We start from the raw sequence: 24,536 nt of genomic DNA on the forward strand, positions 1-24,536 counted from the left end.
CCATTATTTGTCTCGACTCAGCCAGTGTGGTTGTGTTGGTCGCTCTGGCACAAACAGCACACACAAACTGGTCCCACAAGTGTCCATGCAGCGCTCAGCATAGCGGTCTCTACATCTGTACTCCTTGACCCTGTGATCCAACTGCTGTAGGTAGAATCTGGATTCAGTGCTGAACATAACATCCCTCCACTTTTTCAGCTTCCAGTGGCATGTTGCTGACACCAGTGCAAACAGGCCTGAGTAGGAAGGGCAGTCATGGCAGGCCTCCTGGCAGCCCTGTGAGGCCAAAGATTGGCTCAGTGTAGTCTGTTCTGGATTGTCTGACTGTGGGCCATATTGTCCTGCAATCCTTGACTGCAAATCTGTAGAAGACTGCCTACAGGTCCCAAGTACTGACACAGGGAGGAAATTATCTTCTTGGGACGCAAACGTCACAGCCTGTCCCTGACATCTCCCATTGGAACTTGACCTTTAATTTGTAGATGGTACTAGGGCTCACTCCAAATAATGCAGCAACTTATTTGTTGGAAGAAAATATTGAAGTTGCCCTGTGGCATTCGCCCTATCCACATCAGTCAAACGTGGCAGACACCACCTGACCGCTGTAGCAGGGTCCATGCTCATAGATCCTGACAGTCAGGCACCTGATTGTCAGCCCATGAGGTACTAGAAGCTCAAAACATGAGCCAAAAATTTGCTGTTTTGTAGTGGCAGAGAAGAGCTGGCAATTTTTTTATGGGACCAACCCACAAATGTGTCCCTGTTAATAAAATAAACAGGCTTTCCAACAGTGTAAGATTTAATGCCAAGAAGCATCGTTACAGCAAAGACATAATTGGTCAAACACACTTATTTTTACATGTCAAAATGACGCCAGGAAGAGGACGTTCAGTACTAAAGGTCACGGAGTAAAAATAAACATCACAATTAGGTATTTACATAATCTGCCATTAATCAAATAACAGCATGAAAGGTAATAATTTCAGACTCTACATGGCCACACAAAAGCCCGAGCAGCGGTGGAAAACATTTCTTTTGAACATTTATACACGTAACCAGGTGCCTCAGCTTACTGGCTAACAAGGATTGTTTATGTTCTGTATATCATGTCCCAGTCTCGGTAATGGAACTAATAGACTAACTGCAGCTTTCTTATAAGAGGTATTTATGTACAATTAGCTCACCTTAAATTGTAGGTGAAATAAATAAAGGTGAATATTAACGCACATTCACACCACTGCCCCAAAGTGCCGCCTTCCTCTTTTCCGTTTACAGATTTAATCCTTAAAACCATTTTTAAGGCTCGCGCAGCCGTGTTTGTACCTAACCGCGTGCGGGATGCAGGTGGGACTGTTCTTGGAAATGGCAGGAGTTGGCAAATATGTTTGAAGTTAGCGTAAATACAACCGGAAATGATGAATGTTGTAGCTGTATTTAGGCTTAAAACAAATTGTTTAATTAATGATAAACTACAGCAGGAAATACAATGAAATCTGAAATTTTTATTAGACTTATTACTATGGACTTTCTTATTTTGAAAGACGACACCGGAAGTTGTTTTAAATGCGTATTCGTTTATTATACGGGTCAACAACTGCTGCTTTACCAGAAAGCAGAAGGTGATCAAGTAACGTAATTTGGCGATGTGACATGTATGTCAGCCAACCTGCGTACGGTTGAAAAGTTTTCAGTGTGTGTTGTCCGCTGTTTTAAATGGTGCTGCGGTAAGGAGTGCTGCAGTCTTGTAAAAGGTGAGTTATAGTCGGAGCAGTTAACTACTTGTAGCGCATGAGAGCGAAGTTTTGGTGGAGCTGCAAGCTTCCCTACTTTGCTAGCTAGTAGCTTACCTTTTCTAGCCTGCTAAAGTAATAGAGCGTTGGCCACACCGAAATAACGAAGCCAACGTAAACTCAACACCTTTTCATTCACTATAGTCGCATCTGTTCAGCAACACTCGCGCCATATTTACGGTTTCAGGCTTCAGCGAGCCGCTTTGAATGTACACTTAAGTTAGCAAGCTAAGCTATCTGTTAAACTTCCCTGTTCCGCTCGCTAGTCAAGTGCCAAGGATGTAAACATATGGCTCTGTCGATACCACCGCTGTTCTCCGCTCAGTTTGACTCTTGTTTTTATTTTTTAAACACACGCTTTGGTTCATTATCTTGTCGTCCACGTCACATTGGTTGGTAATACAAGGCAATGCCTCAGTGATAAATTAGTCATATGTTTCTTAGAAAGTTCCAGTCAGACTGATTTGGGGGTGTGAGCTCATATTGTTTACATCAAAGATGTTTTTCTTTTTTAATGTTGTCATTTTCTTTGAGGAAAATTGGAATCGTAGTTTTTACTTATTTTTCGGGAATGCATGCCCCAGAGTTGTTAACAGCTCATCTGCATAGCTCATAAAAACTGTCTGATTAGCAGTTTCATGGTCAGATAAGGCCTGTTCCTTTGTTGTGCCAAAAACTGATTGCCAACGTTTTTTTTTCCATGTGTGATGTCTTTACTTATGTTGGTAAGTAGACTTAAGTAAACAGGATTTACAAAGTAGTTATATATAAAATTGAAAAATTACCTGTTCTTTAAGTGTTTTTGTGTATTATTTCACCCATATTATACATTTGGCCATCTAAAATATCTTTAGAGAAGTATTGTTATATTTGTTGCAATTTCTGACAGACCTACCTTGGAAAAAGTCATTTTTAATGTCAATGAGACTTTTATTTTTTTAACTGAGTAAATAAAGGATGTATAAAAGCCAGTCTGCCAAAAACTGATTGTGCCTACTTCATATCATTCATGAGGGATACATTTGACACATATTTCATATGTTGTAGGCCAACAAAATATTTTTAGCAGTTTAAATATGGGCAGTCACTTACCGGGAATCATTTTTTGGCAGTAGATCACTTTTTGACACAACACCTTCATTTGGTCGCTATATAAGGTAACCCATATCTGGAGTTGAATGCACTTTTGAACTTGCTTTTCGTATCTTTACATTGGTACTTTTAATTTGAAGTCCAAACATTTGTCAGTGCAAGTGAAGGAGCCCATCATTAGGGAGAATGAAGAACAGATAAACCTATGAGAAAGGCAGATAAAACTTTAAGAGTGGCCAAATCAGCGATCTGGTAAATTCTTAAAAAAAATAAATGCATTTGGCACCTCAGCGAATGGCCTGGAAGGCCTGTGTGGAAAATCATCATGTATATTTTTTTTTAATACATTAAAAAAAAAAAAATCATCATTTCCGTCACACTTAAAGGTCCCTTTTTACTCCTGAGATGGGAAGATCTAAGATTAATTTTGGTTTAAACATTATTTATTTTCTGTCAGAGGTTGAACATGAACATACATAAATCAACTGTAATGTATTACTACTGTATTTTAAATAAATAACAGCGGTGTATGTATAATAAACAAAATTATTTATTGTGATTAGGCAAAAGTTTCATGTGTTTCAGAAGAACACCAATGAACCGGAAAACGGAGTATTTTGGTCTGTTCCAATAAAATAAAGTAGCTATTAAACAAAAAATCTGATAGTGTATTGTTTTTGGTGTAAAAACAGCTAGTTTGAAGTTGCTGGGGAACAATTCCACAAATAGATAAAGGAGGAAAAAGAACATATTTTGTCTCCTCAGTAGAAGATCAATAACTCTTTAAACATAAACAAAACAGACACTCCAGTTAGGGCTGGGCCATATTATACCGTTCACGGTAATACCGGTATAATGTTAGGCAACGATAGGAAAATGAAATATCGCGATAGAATATGAGTAAAACGCGCATGCGCAGTGCCTTTGTTTTCATACGCACATGGCCGATTGTTGAGTGAAACAGATGAACCAGAATTGGTTTGTAAAAATGGTGCAACTTCCGTGATGTGGAACTGGTTTGGTGTTTGTCCGTCAGATACACGACAAAGCACATTTTTTTGCAGAACATGCAAGCGGCCGTCGTTATTGTCATATTTGTCGGACTAAGATGCTCTTAAATCTGGGAGTAATCTGGGTCCTAAACTCCGTATATTTGACTTCAGGTCAAACAACACTGCAGCATCACTTAGAGTTAAAAACTGTCTAAATTCTTTCATCTTTAATAAAACGATCAGCATTGCTGCTTTACCAGGTGTAACTATGAAGTTTAACTTCCAGGCATCCATGAAAACAAAATTTATTACATTTAACGGAGTTAGAAGTTAGCAGGAAGCTAGCGGAAGTTAGCTCGCTAGTTTCGCTAGTTACCTAAGCATGATATAGCATGTTCTGACTGAGAGATTTCTGAAAAAATTCAAACGTACAGCTCTGCTATCACTTCCAACATAAATGAAGACAGGAAACTAAACAGCAGTGACGTTTGTAGGGTTACTGAAGTTGGGCTAGCTGGTATATAATGATGTGCTACCTGATCGCTAGCGACACAGCTATGTTAGCATAACATAAACAGTGAAGCTGGAGGACGAACACTAACACTTTTCCACTTATAAAAGTTAACCTTAAAGTTCCTAATAGTTAGAGACAAATGCAATCGCATGGCAGGATGCTGTAAACGGACCAAACTTCAGTCAGGAGAACAACTGAGATAATCCATCCACAATACGAGGTTAGTCATTAATATACTGCAACAACATGGGAATAGAGCAGCTGCCAGAGAATTCAACATTAATGAAACAATGGTACAGAAGTGGAGGAAGCAAGAAGAATGAGTTTAATAAAGTTTGATTTATCTGACTGCTTTGTTTCGCTTAATGTGCCTTATAATCCCGTGCACCTTATGGTCCAAAAAATACGTACTGCACACTGCAGTTTAATGTTGCAAAGCACCTCTTTTTAACTTCAGTGGATATTATACATGGTTATGCTCAGGATATGTCAGCCCATTTCTACTGGAAATGCCTTTTGGTTAAACTTTCAGCAAGGAATTTGCATTTGCACTGTTACATTTTTATAAAGCTTTAATGTACATAAAAACCAGCTTCTTGTTTAAGTGAAAATAAATGGAAGGTTGTCTTTTTGCGCTAGTAATGTTGTGCAGTTGTATTTTGTCTCGCATCAATTATATCGTCAGTTATATCGTTATCGCAAATTTTCAAATATATATCGTGATAAATATTTTTGGCCATATCGCCCTGCTCTAACTCCAGTTATTCTCCAAGGGGAACAGAGAGAACATAAAGTGTGGTTAATGACGTGGGCAGTGAGACTCTCATATGGATCCAATGTTGTAGTGAAAACAGCTGTTCAGCAGCGTCTCTAGCCTCCATGTGTGTGGGGAAAAGCCCAGTGAGAGAAATGTTAATGATCACAGAGCTACGCAGGTCAGTTACTTTAATGAGCTGCATAAAGCCGATGTTTGCGATTCTTGTCTTATAACGGCGTTACCTGGCTTTGGGGAAACAAACTTCAGTCCTAACATACCACTGTGTAGCAGCCCAAACATTAGGAACATTAGCTGCCGGTTGCTCCTCCTCCACTCTCACAGGGCTCCAATTCTACTTCAAACACATGAATGATTTGTGCAGCACTATTGTCGTTGGGCTTTCATGTTGTCTGTCAAAATAGGGATGGGATGGGCTCTATTGACTATATATATTGACCATGTTTTCTGAATAATTATTTGGTTTTATCACCCAGGTCTAGACACTGGCATGAATGTGAATACAGAACATTTACAACAAGGTGCAAACCACTGGTTACACTCAAGAACAGGAAGGGTGGATGCTACTAGATTACTTGTATAATGCAAATGGATAAGCATAGCAAAGCATACCACAACAGCAACGTAAGGGTGTCTAAGAAATGTGATATTCTCCCATGGCCAAGTCAGCCACCTGATCTCAACCCAGTAGCGCATACTTTTCAGTTACTGTGGTCCAAAGTGAGGGCAGAGAGACCTACAGACAAGCACAGACTGGAAGTGGCTGCAGGCCTGACAGAGCATCTCAGAGACTAAGCATTTGATGTCCATGGGGCTTAGGGTAGTCACTGACTGCTTGTTCACCCAAGTAATGAACCTCATCTTCAGTATTAGCGTGCTTGTTTGTCAAAGCGTTTTACTTTTTATCCTCTGGAAGTTGGAACTCTTATAAAAATACTTTTGTCAAACCCCCTTGAGTGACTCAAGTGCAGTCTTTCAGTCTGCACTTGAGTCACGTCATAATTGTTTGATTTAAAGTCCACTGCTACAGTGTACAGAGGCAAAATAACATGGGATGTATTATTGTCCAACTTATGGACTTAACTCATATTATTTGTAGGATATATTTTTTGCATTTCATTGTGTGAAAATCAGTAACGTATCTGTCATATGGCATCAGCTGATATTGTTTGCCTAGTGTTGCTCGCCCGGTCCTCTTCTGTCATTATTGTGTGAATGCCGTGATCACCAGTTTTGCTTCCCGGGCTGAGCCATGTTTTAGCTCAGTGAGATGAGCAGCTGTTCTCAGAGTGGGAGGCTGGGGTTCAAATCCCGCTTATGGCAACATTTTTTTCAGTTAATAGTTCAACCTTTTCAGATCTTTTCAACGAGAATGTCAGCTTCTTCACCACTTTTCAGCATAATTTTCAGTGTTTTCACCTCTTTTCAGCACAAATTCCAGATTATTCAGCTAATATCAGCACAAACGTCAGATTCTTTACCTCTTTTCAGTTTCTTCAGCTCTTTTCAGAAGTTTGATTTCCTTGAGCTCTTTACAGCCAAAAGTTTAAATGTTCAACTCTTTTTCAGCACAAATTTCAGTCACTTCTTCTCTTTTCAGCAGTTTTCAGCTTCTTCACCTCTATTCAGCATAAAGTTCAACAACTTCACCTCTTTTCAGCAGAAATCTCAGCCTCTTCTTCTCTTTTCAGTATAATTTTCAGGTTCTTCATCTCTTTTTTTGCTGAACATTCTGCTTCTTCACCTCTTCTGAGCACCATTTAGCTTCTTCCGCACAGTGCACATTTTTTCTCTCATCATATCTTTGTTTGAGACTAGAACTGGTTTGGCTCAATGGGTTGAGCAGCCGCCGTGAGATTTGGTGGCAAAGGTTCGAATCCTACATGTGACATTTGCTGCACATCTTCCCTGCTTGCATGTACTCTGCTTTATTGACGCTGCTTGGTGTACCCTTTCAAAGACAGCCATTTTCAGCAAAGACTCCAGCTTCTACACAGTGTTTTTTCAGCAGGTTCTCCTTCTGCTGTTTTCAGATTCCACTACACGGCATTCACACAGCAGTTTTCGCAGGAAATGCAACTTTTTCTAGTTCTTTGTTCTTCTACCATATTCTAGTTGTTCCAACCTTTGCTGGTTAACTCCTCCCTCAGTTTTCAGCCGATATTCACCATTCAAACTTTAAACTGTTCTGCTCCTTCTGCTAATGCCTGCTATATCTTTTGGTGCTCATAACTTTTATACTTTTTGAGATATTAAGCTTTTTATGCCATTTTTTTTGGCCCATTTTGCTGAATGGGACCACATTATCAGTTAACACTTCAACTGTTTAAACTCTTTTCCACACATTTTTCAGCTTTTTCACCTCTTTTTAGCAAAATTTTCAAAAGTTCCAGCTTCTTCAACTGTTCTCAGCACAAACTTCAGGTTCTTTACCTCTTTTCAGCAAAAAAATTCTGCTGGTTCACCTCTTTTCAGAACAATTTTTAGCTTTTTTTCACCTCTTTTTAGCACAATATTTAGTCTCTTCTGCTCTTTTCAACACGATTTTCAGGTTCCTTATCTCCTTATCTTTTTGCTGAACATTCAGCATTTTCACCTCTTTTCAGCATAATTTAGCTTCTTCTGCACAGTGCACATTTTTTTTCTCTCATCATGTCTTTGGTTGAGACCAGAACTGGTTTGGCGCAGTCGGATGCGCAGCTGCCGTGAGATCTGGTAGCAAGGGTTCGAGTCCTACATGTGACAGATGCTGCACATCTTCCCTGCTTGCATGTAATCTGCTTTCTTGACACTCTTCATTGTACCCTTTCACATACAGCCATCTTCAGCAAGCATTTCTGCTTCTACACCTCTTTTCAGCAGATAATTCTGCTTTTCAGCTGTTTTCAGCAGATTCCACTACACGGCATTCACACTGCATTTTCGCAGGAAATGCAACTTTTTCTAGTTGCTAATTGCTGTTCTTTTCACTCTGTCTAATCTGCTGACCTGGCCTTTTTTCCTCCTGTGTTCCTGGATTCACAGGATAACCATGGCAATGTGGATCCAGGCCCAGCAGCTGCAGGGTGATGCCTTGCACCAGATGCAGGCCTTGTACGGCCAGCACTTCCCCATTGAGGTGCGGCACTACCTGGCCCAGTGGATTGAAGGCCAACTCTGGTATGCAGAATTACACCAGTCTCTTTCCAGTCCTGCCCAACTTTATTTAGATGGCACATTTAAAACGGCAATATTAACCAACGTCATGTACATAAAATAGGGTCACACACACGATACTCAGTAAATAAATAAATAAAAACTAACTGTAATCAGTGTGTTTCTGTGTGTGTTTATATAACAAACCAGACCTGGATCAGTGAGTGGTGTTGGTGAAGGCTGTGCATTCTATTAACAGTTTAAAAACAATGGTACCGTTCACAGGGACTCAGTGGAGTTGGATAACCCAGCAGAGGAAACCAAAGCCAAGCGTCTGTTGGATAATCTGGTGGCCGAGCTCCAAAAGAAAGCCCAGGTCCAGGGAGGAGAGGACGGCTTTCTGCTCAAGATCAAGCTAGGTCACTATGCTAGCCAGCTAAAGGTACGTGTTGGCTACAAGAAAAATGATGGTGTGTTACTACTGGAACCTTTGTCCCAACATTTCCCTCATATATTTTGTGTAAACTTGTGCTGATGTTGTTTAGTTTTTATACAAGCACATCTCCACAGCTCAGATCTAGACCCTGGGTCGTGTTTATTAAACTTCAGTCTTTTCTAATACGGCTGAGGAGAAGCCCTCAGATTTTCTTGTCTACATGTGTGTTTGGGTTGCAGAACATTTAGCTTCTTTCCTGTCGGTTTGTCTTTTTTCATTAATGTTAATCTAATGTTCTGATGTGTGCCGGGTGGCGGCCAGGAGCGGAGGCCCTGGCGGACTGACCCCCGGCTGCCAAGACTGGCAATAGGGACATGGAATGTCACCTCTCTGGTGGGGAAGGAGCCTGAGTTAGTGCGTGAGGTTGAGAGGTACCGGCTAGATATAGTCGGGCTCACCTCTACGCATGGCTTGGGCTCTAGAACCAGTCTCCTGGAGAGGGGCTGGACTCTGTCTCAGTCTGGAGTTGCCCCTGGTGAGAGGCGGCGGGCTGGGGTGGGTATTCTAATATCCCCTCGGCTTGCTGCCGGTACGTTGGGGTTTTTCCCGGTGGACGAGAGGGTTTGTTCTCTGCGCCTTAGGGTCGGGGAACGGGTCCTGACTGTCATCTGCGCTTATGCGCCGAGTGGCAGTTCGGAGTACCCAGCCTTCTTAGAGTCCCTGGGGGGGGGGTGCTGGAAGGTGCTCCACCTGGAGACTCTGTTGTCCTGCTGGGAGACTTCAATGCTCACGTGGGTAACGACAGCGAGACCTGGAGGGGCGTGAACCCAAGCGGTGCTTTGTTATTGGACTTCTGTGCTAATCACAGTTTGGCCATAACGAACACCCGGTTCGAACACAAGAGTGTCCATAAGTGCACGTGGCACCAGGACGCTCTAGGCCGTAGGTCGATGATCGATTTTGTAATCGTATCACCAGTCCTGCGACCATATGTTCTGGACACTCGGGTAAAGAGAGGGGCTGAGCTGTCAACTGATCACCACCTGGTGGTGAGTTGGATCAGGTGGCGGGGGAGGACGCTGGACAGACCTGGTGCACCTAAACGCGTAGTGAGGGTGTGCTGGGAACATCTAGCAGAGGCCCCAGTCCGCGAGATCTTCAACGCACACCTCCGGCAGAGCTTCAACAGCATTCCGAGGGAGACTGGGGACATTGAGTCCGAATGGACCATGTTCAGCGTCTCCATTGCCGAAGCTGCTGCATTGAGCTGCGGCCGCAAGGTGGTTGGTGCCTGCCGTGGTGGTAATCCCCGAACCAAATGGTGGACACCAGAGGTGAAGGGAGCCACCAGGCTGAAGAAGGAGTCCTATCGGGCTTGGTTAGCCTGTGGGACTCCGGAGGCAGCCGACAGGTATCGACAGGCCAAGCGGAATGCGGCTGGGGCAGTGGCTGAAGCAAAAACTCGGGTGTGGGAGGAGTTCAGAGAGGCCATGGAAAAAGACTTTCGGACTGCCTCGAAGAGATTCTGGCAAACCGCCAGGCGTCTCAGGAGGGGAAAGCGGTGCTCTACCTGCACTGTGTATAGTGCTGGCGGAGCGCTGCTGACGTCGACTGAGAAAATTGTTATGCGGCGGAAGGAATACTTCGAGGACCTCCTTAATCCCACTGACACGTCTTCCGAGGAGGAAGCAGAGTCTGGGGATGAGGGGAATGACCCGCCAATTTCCGGGGGTGAGGTCACTGAGGCAGTTAAACAACTCCTTGGTGGCAGAGCCCCTGGTGTTGATGAGGTCCGCCCCGAGTTGTAGGGCTGTCCTGGTTGACACGCCTCTGCAATGTTGCGTGGAGATCAGGGGCAGTACCTGTGGACTGGCAGACCGGGGTGGTGGTCCCCATCTTTAAGAAGGGGGACCGGAGGGTGTGTTCCAACTACAGGGGGATCACACTCCTCAGCCTCCCTGGAAAAGTCTATGCCAGGGTGCTGGAAAGGAGAGTTTGTCCGCTAGTCGAACCTCGGATACAGGAGGAACAATGCGGTTTTCGTCCTGGTCGCGGAACACTGGACCAGCTCTTTATCCTCTCCAGGATACTTGAGGGTGCATGGGAGTTTGCCCAACCAGTCTACATGTGTTTTGTGGACTTGGAGAAGGCATTCGACCGTGTCCCTTGGGGTGTCCTGTGGGAGGTGTTGCGGGAGTATTGGGTGTCTGGCCCATTGCTACGGGCCATTAGATCCCTATACAACCGTTGCAAGAGCTTGGTTCGCATTGCCTGCAATAAGTCGGACTCGTTCCCGGTGGGTGATGGGCTCCGCCAGGGCTGCCCTTTGTCTCCGGTTCTGTTCATAATTTTTATGGACAGGATTTCTAGGCGCAGCCAAGTGGCGGAGGGCTTTCGCTTTGGTGGCCTCAGAATCTCATCTCTGATTTTTGCGGATGATGTGGTTCTGTTGGCTCTATCGGGTGAGGGCCTCCAGCTCGCACTGGAACGGTTCGCAGCCGAGTGTGAAGCAGCGGGAATGAGGATCAGCACCTCCAAATCTGAGGCCATGGTTCTCAGCCGGAAAAGAGTGGAGTGCCCACTCTTGGTCGGGGATGAGTTCCTGCCCCAAGTGGAGGAGTTCAAGTATCTCGGGGTTAGGGCTGCCACGATTAGTCGACTAGTCACGATTACGTCGACTATCAAAATCGTCGACGACTGATTTAATAGTCGACGCGTCATTTGAAGCTTTGTAAGATCCCAAAAGCAGGAATAAGTAGCAGGATTTAAGAGTGTAATAACGGACTGAAACAGAAGATGGCAGCACTGCATGTACAAGGATGCCAGCTGCCGTTAAACCCCGAAGAAGAAGAAACTGTGTCCCAGAATTCATAGCGCGGCCCAGCGCAGTTGTCAACAATGGCGGCAGCTAGTTAGTTTTAATATTACTCTTATTATTCTTTCTGGGTCACAAAATAAACGTTTAACATATTTTCAGGCGAGAATGTAGCTGTGTAAACCTCAAATATCTGCTCAGTTTATCAAGACACCACATATTTTCAAAAGCGCTCCGACGTTTTCGGAGGTGTCTGTTACCCGCTAGCTCGATAGCTAGCCGGGGGCCATGAGAGCACCGGACTCCCGGCAGATCGTTTTCAAACCCACCACCCTACTCAGGTTAAACATATACAAGTCACTTAGATAACTTAAAAATGTTATTGTTTGGCTTTTTTCAGTATTTTATTTGTTCCTGAGTAAATCGGCTGAGTTTATTAAACTCCACCGAAACAATCTGCACATTTAATTAGAATTCAATTAACTATCATCTTGTCTTTATTTTTAGTTAGCACAGACCTTAAACACTTAAAGCTGTAAGCTAATGATAGTTATATAAGAGCAGATGCTGCTGGTGCAATAAGCTGTACTTTTACGTTCAATGGATGATGATCTGATTAGTCGACTAATCGCAAAAATAATCGGTGACTAGTCGACTATCAAAATAATCGTTTGTGGCAGCCCTACTCGGGGTCTTGTTCGCGAGTGATGGGAGAAGGGAGCCGGAGATCGACAGACGGATTGGGGCTGCAGCTGCAGTAATGCGGATGCTGCACCGGTCCGTCGTGGTGAAGAGGGAGCTGAGTGTAAAAGCGAAGCTCTCAATTTACCGGTCGATCTACGTCCCTACCCTCACCTATGGCCACGAGCTGTGGGTAGTGACCGAAAGAACGAGATCGCGGATACAAGCGGCAGAAATGAGCTTCCTCCGAAGGGTGGCTGGCCTCTCCCTTAGAGATGGGGTGAGAAGTTCGGCCATCCGGGAGGGGCTCAGAGTAGAGCAGCTGCTGCTCCACATCGAAAGGAGCCAGCTGAGGTGGTTCGGGCATCTGACAAGGATGCCCCCTGGGCGCCTCCTGGGTGAGGTGTTCCAGGCATGTCCCACCGGGAGGAGGCCCCGGGGCAGACCCAGGACACGCTGGAGAGATAATATCTCTCGGCTGGCCTGGGAACGCCTTGGTGTTCCCCCGGATAAGCTGGAGGAGGTGGCTGGGGAGAGGGAGGTCTGGGCCTCTTTGCTTAGGCTGCTGCCCCCGCGACCCGGTCTCGGATAAAGCGGATGAAGATGGATGGATGTTCTGATGTTTAATAGATGATTGTGTTTAAGTGCACACTGACTGTTTTCTGGCTTCTTACATCTTAAGTTACAATGTGTATATTTCTTACTACAATACAGCATCTTTATGAAATTGGTAAGAACAACAGCTGCTTTAGTTTTAGGTTCCAAAGCCTTCTTGGAGACTATATATGAATTGTGGTCAGGAAGTTCCAGGAACAGCCTTTAAAATAATCAAAAGCATGACCTGAATAAAAGTAAAGACCTTCTTCTTCTTCACCTCCTCACAATTTTCAGTACAGCTGTGGTTTTATCTCTGTGTACAAGTCTCATCATGCTCAGTTGTCCGTGTCTCTGATGACTGCTCGATGTTCTACGGTCTGTCAAAACTGTTATTCCTGAGCTTGCACTTCATTTTCAGGAAGTATTAGAAAGAATGACCTAAAAACAGCTGATGATGGAGTTATCTGAACATATACAAACGTCCTCAACATAATCAGTACCATGGCTCGCTAGTGTTAATGCTTTATACTGTGGACGCTGTCCCTTTCCTATTGGTGGAAAAATGCACCACGTCACGAAGCATTTGGTTACTGAGAAAAAGGGAGAAGTTGTGGGAGCGATGGCAAAAGTAAGAGTGGCAATATCAGCAGCAAGTTTTGAGATTTTAGAAATTTAAGACATTTGGCACGTTTGGAATGTTGTGTAGTCATTTTTGTGTGTCAACACAATAATACGACAAAAGCAGACTGCAGTGTAAACGCTTCCTTCAGGTAGACACAGGAGTGATGCGCCCTCGTGTTTGTCAGACATGTGATGTGCTTCTGTCTTGACAGGAGCGATTCCTGATTGATCTGCAAATAGTTGTGCAAAAACCACAGAGGCTGCATCTTAATGTAAACAGTTTTTAAAGGTGAAATAGTCAAAATGGTCAGTTATACCCTTGACCCCACATTGTCTGGATGGTAGTATCTGTATATACCCGTACATACTTTTCATCACTGATTAATAGAGAATAACTTTACCTCCATTTAAGAGATGCAGGCTTTTGAACTGAGCACAAATAACAAGCTAGCTGGTGTCTTTCCTGTTTAGTCCGGACGACGCTGCAGCCGCGTTTGTCAGTAAGAACGTCAAATTTCATTTTGGCTGACCTCAGAACAGTTTCCCACTTTGCCTCAGTCCATTTTAAATGAACTTTGGCCCAGACAAGACAGCAGAGTGTCTGCTACTACTTCTACGACTACTTCTGAAATTCAATTCAATATTGAGTTTCTACCTTGACCCTTGCACACAGAGATTTCTCCAGAGTCTTTGAATCTTTTGATATCATCACTGTAGATTATGAAGACTTTGATAGCACTATATATATGTGTGTGTGTGTGTGTGTGTGTGTGTGTGTGTGTGTGTGTGTGTGTGTGTGTGTGTGCTGCATTTGCTCGTCATGTGAGCTCATATACAAGCTGAAGCAGAAAAAGTTGTGACACCTGTTATCCTGTTATCTCTGACTCGAGCGTCAGGTTTTGTCAAACCAGTTAATTCAAAGAAGCCTTGCATGTGTTCTCAGAATGAAAGATGTGTATAATAACTATTGTAATAAACTCAGTTTGGGTTTATGCATATAACATTAAATTACATCAATGACCACATAAAGAGGCTTTATGCTGTTAGGTAAAGACCCAACAGGAGAAAACTAATCAGTCACACAGTCTGAGAAAGCACTCTGACCTGTCCTCCAGCAGAGCCAGGCCCAGGGAAGGGCAGCTATCTGCCACGACCATGGAGGGTTGAAGAGGTTGAACTGGCATTAGTTTGTTGAGTTTGTATGCTTAACTCTGTGTCTGGAGTTTTTTGTTTTTGGTGGGTTTTTAATGTGTAGTTAAAAGATTTTGGATCTTTCATGCATATAAAATATTTAAACGATAATGTCAAAAATCAAGCCTGTATTACTTGATTCATGCCTTTGCTTATATTAAACTACACATAAAGAACGTTGCATCCTGATGTGATTAAGTGTGTGTCTGTTTTGTAGAGCACCTACGACCGTTGTCCTCTGGAACTGGTTCGCTGCATTAAACACATCCTGCAGTCAGAGCAGAGGCTCGTTCAAGAAGCTACAAATGTAAGTCGAAGAAATTGCTGCGTTAATACTGCAGGAATCAGGGTTGTGGGTAGGTTAGGAACCATACATAACAGCTACAGCTTTTGTCTATCTGGCCTGTTGCAGCTTGCTAGGCTGCATATACCAACAACTCGGAGCACAAGAAGAAACAAGTCCTCCTGAGTAGTAAGAGGATACGTATCCCCATTTGTTCTAGATATAGGGGCAGGTTGATAACCACGGTGGAGCCCAGAGGGAGCAGGAGGACGGGAGAAGCTCACAGTGTGGAGTGCCTAACCTCAGTCTTTAAACCAGCATGTTTGAAGTTACCAGGTTAATGCACAGTTCAGTTGCCAACTAATAATATGTGAAAGCGCTTCTCGCTTTGTTTTGGTCATCAGTATGTTCAAGATGGAAATCACGGCAAAAGACAGAGCAGAATGATACATGTGCAGACAGTTTGACTGTGATATGAAAACTTGACAGTCCAGGGGTCGATTGATCCGATTAAAAAGGTGTTTTCAGTTTGAAGCATACGTCCCCAAACAAAAATACAGCGGAGGACAGAGTGCAGAAACATCTGTATGTGCACTTATTCTGCAGGAGTAACATTAAGCTAATATGTAGAGCAATAAACAATAGCATCATACTGACTGCATTATATTTCATGCAAAATAAATAAATAGCAAATTTCTGGGGAAAGGTTTGTAGTTGGTACATACAGTTTCACCAGAAAGCACGCCATCCCACATCCTACTCACCCCACTCAATGTGTCTTCCTTGCAGGTGTTCATATTCAGTTGCCTTTAGTTATTGTCGTACACAGAAGGTGTAAATAAGAGTTTTGGGAGCAGATTTTGTCCTGATTTTGTTTTAAGCCTTCATCATCTGTTTGGTGTCTAGGCCAGCAGTGGAAGTGGGAGCCAGGCCATGGACACGCTATCACAGCGCCACCAGCAGATCAACCAGGCCTTTGAGGAGCTCCGACTAGCCACACAGGAAACTGAGAATGAACTGAGAAAGCTGCAGCAGAGCCAGGAGTACTTCATCATCCAGTACCAGGAGAACATGCGCATTCAAGGTAAGGAGGAGAGAGAGAAACACAAGTGGTAAGAATGTAGAAGCAAATAAGCCCACCAGTACAACTGGAACCATTTTAGATTTGAATCTATTCTTTAAGTTCTGCTGGTTTTCCCACCAGAACACAACAACCTGTTTGCATCACACTCGGAGCTCTTTCTCCCTATCCCTGTCTCTCTCTCTTTAGACAATATGCACAAAAAGTTAATTTACTGAAGACTAAAGAAAACTGCAACCACATTGCTCAATCAAACATAAACAGCATATCAGATGTTTAAATGGAGAAAATGTGTAATTAAAACAAAATATCAGTTCATTTTAATTAGACTCTTTGGACTTGAACCTAACCTGCTCCGGAGCAGCTATGACCTTCACTGGACCATCGCTCTGACCTCCGTGAATAACAGGAGGGCCCAAAGTCTGTCTTTCACATCAGTGATAAATTTTGTTATTCTAGTTCTAAAATTTAATATATGATCCTAAAACAGGACACCTACAGTGTACTGCTGACCTCATATTAAATTTTTGCTAAGCTGAAATTCTTAAAAGTTGAGAGAATCAGAATCAGATCTTTGAAGCTCCACGCCAAAAAACCCGTCAAAAATTGTCCTCAGTGTAAAATTGTAAAGACTTTCATATCTCATCATCTACAGCAGGGCTGTCAGGATTTACACTGAGAGCCACATACAGCTCGATTTGATCTGAAGCGGGCCGGACTCATGACTCTGTTTTCTGTCATTGTAAAGAAGTCACATATTTAACTGTTTTTCTACATGATGAAGGTAAATCTGCTGTGACAAAGAAGGAAATCTGTCAGCACGACTCTTTGGACTGTACGAAATAAACGTGTAAAATTACAGAAAATGTTCTGGTAGCTCATTGACTGTCCAGTTTTTTTGTTTTTGTAGTTGTAAAAAAACTGAAATCTCAATAGAAACCTTTCTCTTTTTCACAAAGTTACATTGTTTTTATTAGAGACAGAGCTAAGTGTTGCAATTTGGCATTATTTTGTGAAAGTTGAAATTTCTTCGGTGTTGAATAGCAGAAATTAGCCTTTCTTGTCAGAGGTACCGTATTTTTTTGGACCATAAGGCGCATAAAGCAAAACAAAACAGTCAGATAAGTCAAACTTTCCCCAACTCATTCTTCGTGCTTCCTCCATTTCTGTACCACTGATTCATTAACGCTGTATTCTATCACAGCTGCTCTATTCCCATGTTGTTGCAGTATATGAATCACTAACTTCGTACTGTGGATGGATTATCTCAGTTGTTCTCCTGACTGAAGTTTGGTTCGTTTACAGCATCCTGCCATGCGATTGCATTTGTCTCTAACCATGAAGAACCTTCACGTTAACTTTTATCGAGTGGAAAAGTGTTAGTGTTCGTCCTCCAGCTTCACTGTTTATGCTAACATAGCTGTGTCGCTAGCGATCACGTAGCACATCATTATATACCAGCTAGCCCAACTTCAGTAACCGTACAAACGTCACTGCTGTTTAGTTTCCTGTCTTCATTTATGTTGGAAGTGATAGCAGAGCTGTACGTTTGAATTTTTCAGAAATCTCTCAGTCAGAACCAGAGATGGGCAGTAACGCGTTACAAGTAACGCGTTACTGTAATCCGATTACTTTTTCCGAGTAACGGGTAAAGTAAGGGATTACTATTGCAAAAACGGTAATTAGATTACCGTTACTTTCCCATAGGAACGCTGCGTTACTGCGTTACTAAAACCGTGATTTCTTTGCGAGAATGTCTCATGACAGTGACGTAAGCGAGTGCGACGTTCGTGACAACAGCTGTGTGCAGATCAACAATGGATCACATATCGAGTGCAGGAGAGAGTATGAGCGTGCAGCGTTTAAAGCGTGGAAGTACTGACCTTACTTTGAGTTTGATTCCATAAAAAGTGACAAAAACATTAGTGTCCGCTGTGCGTGGGAAGAAAACTTCTTTTTACAGCGAAAAAAACCCCTAAACTTCCAAGCAAGCACCGAGTAGCTACGACGTGATGGGAAACTCACAGAGAAACTCGTGGATTCTTCCACTGACCGCGGCACACCTGCACCAGGGTAAACCTCCGCCTGCCCCACTCCTGCTTTACAGGTGAAAATAGAGCAACAGGACCACTGAGTCTGTGACTTTATTTATTTTCTGCTGTGTTTTACTTGCATCTATTTGAAAGAGTGAGTGTAAACACACACAAAAAAAATTATGTGCTGGAATGTGCAGAAAATAGGTTTAAATGTTAAACAAATTTCTTCCAGTCAGAGAATGTTGCATATAATTAAATTTTTGCTTGATGCATAAAGTTAAAAGCTTAAAACTAATAAAACAAGTTTTAAAAAGAGACTTTTCCATTTGATTACATTTTGTATGATGGATTATGTAGAAAAAGTAGAATTGGGCTGAAAGATCTATCGCTTTATCACCTCTTCAGGTTGTAAATCGTGTTTTTAAAAAGTAACTAAGTAACTAAGTAATTAATTACTTATGAAAATAAGTAATCAGTAAAGTAACGGGATTACTTTTTTGGGGAAGTAATCAGTAATTAGTTACTGATTACTTTTTTCAAGTAATTTGACCAACACTGGTCAGAACATGCTACATCATGTTTAGGTGGAATCGAGCTAACTTCCTGCTAACTTCTAACTCTGTTAAATGTAATAAATCCTGTTTTCATGGATGCCTGGATGTTAAACTTACTTGTTACACCTGGTAAAGCAGCAATGCTGATCATTTTATTAAGGTGAAATAATTTAGACAGTTTTTAACTCTCAGTGATGCTGCAGTGTTCGTTTGACTTTGGGACCTGAATTTACGGAGTTTAGGACTCAGATTCCTCAGCGAGGCTCCTGACTACCTCCTGACTATGGCAGCCGTAAAGCTCCAACAATCCAACAAGCGGTGCGACTTCATAGCAACCAAAGTCGTACTAAAACATTTTTGGCAGATTTTTGAGCGCCGTGTAGCACATACACCACATTGTTAAGTTTGTGTATGCTGTACAGTGCAGTGAGGAATGCTCAGACCTCTACATTGGAGAGACCAAAACAGCCACTTCACAAGCGCATGGCACAACACAGAAGAGCCACATCCACAGGACAAGACTCAGCAGTCCATCTGCATCTTAAGGATAAAGGACACTCTTTCGAGGATGCCAATGTTCACATTTTGGACAGAGAGGACAGATGGTTTGAAAGAGGAGTGAAAGAAGCATCTATGTCCATTGTGAGCGACCATCTTTGAACAGAGGCGGTGGTTTACGACACCAACTCTCTGCCATCTATAATCCAGTTTTGAGATCCTTCCCAGACGCCTTAACGCCCACTCACATCCTGGGCCATCTGACCTCAGGAATTCGCATGATAAGGTGGGGCCAGGTTTCACAATGAACACACCCGAAACTCTGGCTGATTGGGACCCACACCCAGTTTCACACCTTGGCTCAGGCGATTAGAGGATCATCAGGGGGTCCTTTTGTCCCTCTGTGGGGGGTCACTCCCACTAGGTTTATATCTGGGACTCTCCACCATTTGACCTTAGAACTGAAGAAGCTTCTCGGATGAGAGGTGAAACGTCTTCAAGCAACTTAAAGAAGTCCAGACGCTTTTCTTTGCAAGCTCCTTTGACTACGATGACCTGGATGACTGAGAACCTTCACAGACTATCCCAGAGAAGTGAAGCGAGTGTGTAAGTTCATCCCTGAATGTTTGCAGAGTATTTCCATGTTAAGCTTAACAGCTGATATATGGAGCCACAGCTGGACTGGCCATCGGAGCTCCATACTGAGGTGAAAAGGAAGCGATTTGTCCTGGACTTCAGCTAGAATTAAAAAATGGACACAAAGCTGGAGTTATTCTGCCTTTGCTGCGCAGTTGTATCTACTTCTCTCATTCTCTCCCCTCCCTCTCCTCTTATTACTTCCATCCATCCATCCATTCGCTTCCGCTTATCCTTTTCAGGGTCGCTGGAGCCTATCCCAGCTGTCATAGGGCGAGAGGCGGGGTACACCCTGGACAGGTCGCCAGTCTGTCGCAGGGCCAACACACAGGGACAGACAACCATTCGCACTCACATTCACTCACACATTCACACCTAGTGGCAATTTGGATAAATCAATTAACCTATCCCCACAAGCTGCATGTCTTTGGACGGTGGGAGGAAGCCGGAGTACCCGGAGGGAACCCACGCAAACACGGGGAGAACATGCTAACTCCACACAGAAAGACCCCGGCCTGATGGTGGAATTGAACTCAGGACCTTCTTGCTGTGCGGCAACAGTGCTAACCACCGTGCCACCGTGCTGCCCTCTTACTTTTATTACTTCAAACAAGAAATTGATCAATGATCAGCTGATCGGCTTTTCTGCCGCAAGTCCAGTCTTTCTTGTTTGTTTATCGCCCACTTTTCTCTAGAAAGAGGAGACCAGCGGATAGACAACAGCAGCACGTTTAAGCTTGATCAGCTGTTGTTAGAATTTATTTAATACTACTTTCTAGTATCAGCTGATGTTTGCTGGAGCCACAGCTGTAAAGCTGCTGGTCATGATGTCGGTTTGTTTATGTGGTGAGAGGGAAACATGAAGATGAAACCAGGAGATGTCCTTACTGGATCATCAGAGCTGAACTGGTGATGGAGAAACAGGTTTACCTTTTAGGTGACATGAATGAGTTGAAAGGAAGTTATGAGCTGTTTCTGAGAGACAAATAACACCAGGATCCTTTTCTATGTAGCTGGCAACTGTGCAGGGGCGGGTCTAGCAAAGTTTTGCCAGGGGCCCAGGTAGGGCATTAACAGGGAGAGGGGGGCACAAGGAAATACTTTTCTTTGTTATGTCATTTAAAACTTTGAATAAATAATTATCTGAATCATACAACAAAAGTGGTTATCTGATTAAATGTATAGAAGTCCATTACTGTATATAGTAACTGTTAAGTCTAATATACCCTAGTAAGCTATAGTACTTTTTCCTTTGGGAAGATACCATCTGTGCAGTCTGCAGTTCTGTTGAAGAAAGATGTTGAATCTATTTAATTATTGTAGAAAAATAATTTATTTCTGTCCATTTGTTTTACACTTGCATTAAATTAAAGTTGATTACATCAATTAAGGGTGGGGGGGTGGTTCCCTAATACTATTAGTTAACCCTATTAGTTAGGTAGGTAAGTACTCTTTAAAATACCAGAATAGGGAGGATGGTGTAGGTTTAAATTTATTAGATTGATCAGTGATGCTGAACTATAAAATGTTTTGGGTGCAGTGTATTTTTTGCATGCAGGTATAACAGAATAGCTTCAATTCAATTTCAATTCAATTGTATTTATATGGACAATCTGATATCCTCGTGTTGGCGTTGTTCCCACATCATCATAATTAATGTTTTTCCAGGGTCCACATTACAAGTGACCAATCACCTTCTTGTGACATCATACTTTTGCGACTTCGAAAAATACCCGCCTTCAAAAACAAATGTTCTTCGAGAAAACGGCTTTTGTCCGCCGATCCAGCAATTTGAATTCCACTCAAGATACTTTTCTTTAATAAACAGTAAGCATTATACATATATTTTCCTTGAAATGGCTGAAATGGATAGCTGTTTGTTTGCTAGTGATAGGCTACTTGCGAACCAGTGTTCTCCAGAGAATTGCGTGTCAATGTATTATAATATATAATAAATGTACAGGTGAATATAGCTGTCATAAAAATGTTGTCAGGCAACATTGCAGTAGCTTCCCTGATCATTTTACAAACATAAGTGAATAGAATTTGAACTAAAAGGCCTAGACTAATGGTTCTGTGAATCAAAATATCACCTGGAAACATAATTAACTGGTCCATAGCTGTGAAACTGGACATGAGTTCTTGATTCTATGGAGATTAACAGTAATCCAGAAATTTACAAATTTGTCCTGGGCCATTGTGTTAATGTTTTAATTACACAGTCTCCCAGGGACAACAATTACACAGTGTCCCTGCAATTTTGCCTGACCCAACCCCCGGGCCACGAAACACCAAAAAAGTTGGGGAACGCTGGTCTAGAGAACACTGGTTAGCTAATGCTGTCGTCAAGTAGCCTATCACTAGCAAACAAACAGCAAGCCAAGTGAGGAACATATGTATAATGCTTACCGTTTAAAAAGTATCCTAAAAGAACTACAAATTCGGCGGACAGGCGGCGGTTTCTCGCAAGTGAAGCGGAGCGCTGGATTGACAGACAGAGGCGGGCACAAGTGAAGAAAATTTGTTTTAAGGTGGGTATTTCGAAGTCGCAGAAGTATGACGTCACAAGAAGGTGATTGGTCACTTGCAATGTTGAACTTGGAACAACATTTATTATGATGATGTGGGAACAACGCCAACACGAGGATATCAGATCGTCCGTATTTATATAGCGCCAAATCACAACAAAAGTCGCCTCAAGGCGCTTCATAGATACAGAGAAAAACCCAACAATCATATGACCCCCTATGAGCAAGCACTTTGGTGACAGTGGGAAGGAAAAACTCCCTTTTAACAGGAAGAAACCTCCAGCAGAACCAGGCTCAGGGAGGGGCGGGGCCATCTGCTGTGATTGGTTGGAATGAGAGAAGGAAGACAGGATAAAAGACATGCTGTGGAAGAGAGACAGAGGTTAATAACAGATATGATTCAATGCAGAGAGGTCTGTTAATACATAGTGAGTGAGAAAGGTGACTGGAAAGGAAAAACTCAGTGCATCATGGGAATCCCCAGCAGCCCACGTCTATTGCAGCATAACTAAGGGTGGATTCAGGGTCACCTGGTCCAGCCCTAACTATATGCTTTAGCAAAAAGGAAAGTTTGAAGCCTAATCTTGAAAGTAGAGATAGTGTCTGTCTCCTGAATCCAAACTGGAAGCTGGTTCCACAGAAGAGGGGCCTGAAAACTGAAGGCTCTGCCTCCCATTCTACTTTTAAATACTCTAGGAACAACAAGTAGGCCTGCAGAGCGAGAGCGAAGTGCTCTAATAGGGTGATATGGTACTACAAGGTCATTAAGATAAGATGGGGCCTGATTATTTAAGACCTTGTATGTGAGGAGCAGGATTTTGAATTCTGGACACAACAGGAAGCCAATGAAGGGAAGCCAAAACAGGAGAAATCTGCTCTCTCTTTCTAGTCCCTGTCAGGACTCTTGCTGCAGCATTTTGGATTAGCTGAAGGCTTTTCAGGGGGTTTTTAGGACTTCCTGATAATAATGAATAATGAGTCGTCCAGCCTGGAAGTAATAAATGCATGAACTAGTTTTTCAGCGTCACTCTGAGACAGGATATTTCTAACTTTAGAGATGTTGCACAAATGGAAGAAAGCAGTCTTACATATTTGTTTAATATGTGCGTTGAAGGACATGTCCTGGTCAAAAATGACTCCAAGGTTCCTCACAGTGTTACTGGAGGCCAAGGTAATGCCATCCAGAGTAAGAATCTGGTTAGATACCATATTTCTAAGCTTTTCAGGGCCGAGTACAATAACCTCAGTTTTATCTGAATTAAGAAGCAGAAAGTTAGCGGCCATCCAGGTCTTTATGTCTTTAAGACATTCCTGCAGTTTAACTCATTGGTGTGTGTTATCTGGCTTCATGGACAGATAGAGCTGGGTGTCATCTGCATAGCAGTGTAAATGTATGCTATGTCTTCTAATGATGCTGCCTAAGGGAAGCATGTATAATGTAAACAGAATTGGTCCTAGCACTGAACCCTGTGGAACTCCATAATTAACCTCAGTGTGTGAAGAGGACTCTCCATTTACATGCACAAACTGGAGTCTATTAGATAGATATGATACAAACCACTGCAGTGCAGTACCTGTAATACCTACAGCATGTTCTAATCGCTCTAATAGGATATTATGGTCGACAGTATCGAACGCTGCACTGAGGTCTAGCAGGACAAGCACAGAGATGAGTCCACTGTCAGAGGCCATAAGAAGATCATTTGTAACCTTCACTAAAGCTGTTTCTGTGCTGTGATGAGCTCTGAAACCTGACTGAAACTCTTCAAATAAACCTCTGCAGATGATCTGTTAGCTGTTTGACAACTACTCTTTCAAGGATGTTTGATATAAAGGAAGGTTGGAGATTGGCCTATAATTAGCTAAGACTGCTGGGTCTAGAGATGCTTTTCGAGTAAAGGTTTAACTACAGCCACCTTGAAGGCCTGTGGTACATAGCCGATTATTAGAGATAGGTTGATCATATTTACGATCGAAGAATTAATTAATGGCAGGACTTCTTTGAGCAGTTTTGTAGGAATGGGGTCTAAAAGACACGTTGAAGGTTTGGAGGAAGTAATTATTGAAGTTAACTCAGAAAGATCAATTGGAGAAAAAGAGTCTAACTTAACATGAATGGTACTAAGAGTAGGTGTAGATAATATTACATCTGTGGGATGATTACTGGTAATTTTTTCTCTAATGATAAAAATTTTATTTGTGAAGAAGTTCATGAAGTCATTACTAGTTGACGTTAAAGGGATTGTTGGCTCAAAAGAGCTCTGACTTTTTGTCAGCCTGG

General features: G+C 42.7%; 1 protein-coding gene across 2 annotated transcripts in view; it reads left to right on the forward strand.

Annotated features, from left to right (window-relative positions):
• The first annotated feature begins 1,571 nt into the window (after positions 1 to 1,571).
• Positions 1,572 to 24,536, forward strand: part of LOC101485426 (signal transducer and activator of transcription 5B) — a 56,547-nt gene continuing 33,582 nt past the window's right edge. Inside the window, exons 1-5 of one of the 2 annotated variants that reach the window (XM_004571461.3) lie at positions 1,572 to 1,751; positions 8,188 to 8,322; positions 8,584 to 8,740; positions 14,857 to 14,946; positions 15,829 to 16,006. In XM_004571461.3, coding sequence (XP_004571518.1) covers positions 8,195 to 8,322; positions 8,584 to 8,740; positions 14,857 to 14,946; positions 15,829 to 16,006 — 553 coding nt within the window. In that variant the 5' untranslated portion in view covers positions 1,572 to 1,751; positions 8,188 to 8,194. The remainder of the gene's footprint in view (positions 1,752 to 8,187; positions 8,323 to 8,583; positions 8,741 to 14,856; positions 14,947 to 15,828; positions 16,007 to 24,536) is intronic. The other variant, XM_076887132.1, reaches the window with a different exon arrangement.

The sequence above is a fragment of the Maylandia zebra genome, linkage group LG8 (genome assembly GCF_041146795.1).
Source record: "Maylandia zebra isolate NMK-2024a linkage group LG8, Mzebra_GT3a, whole genome shotgun sequence".
NCBI lineage: Eukaryota > Metazoa > Chordata > Actinopteri > Cichliformes > Cichlidae > Maylandia > Maylandia zebra.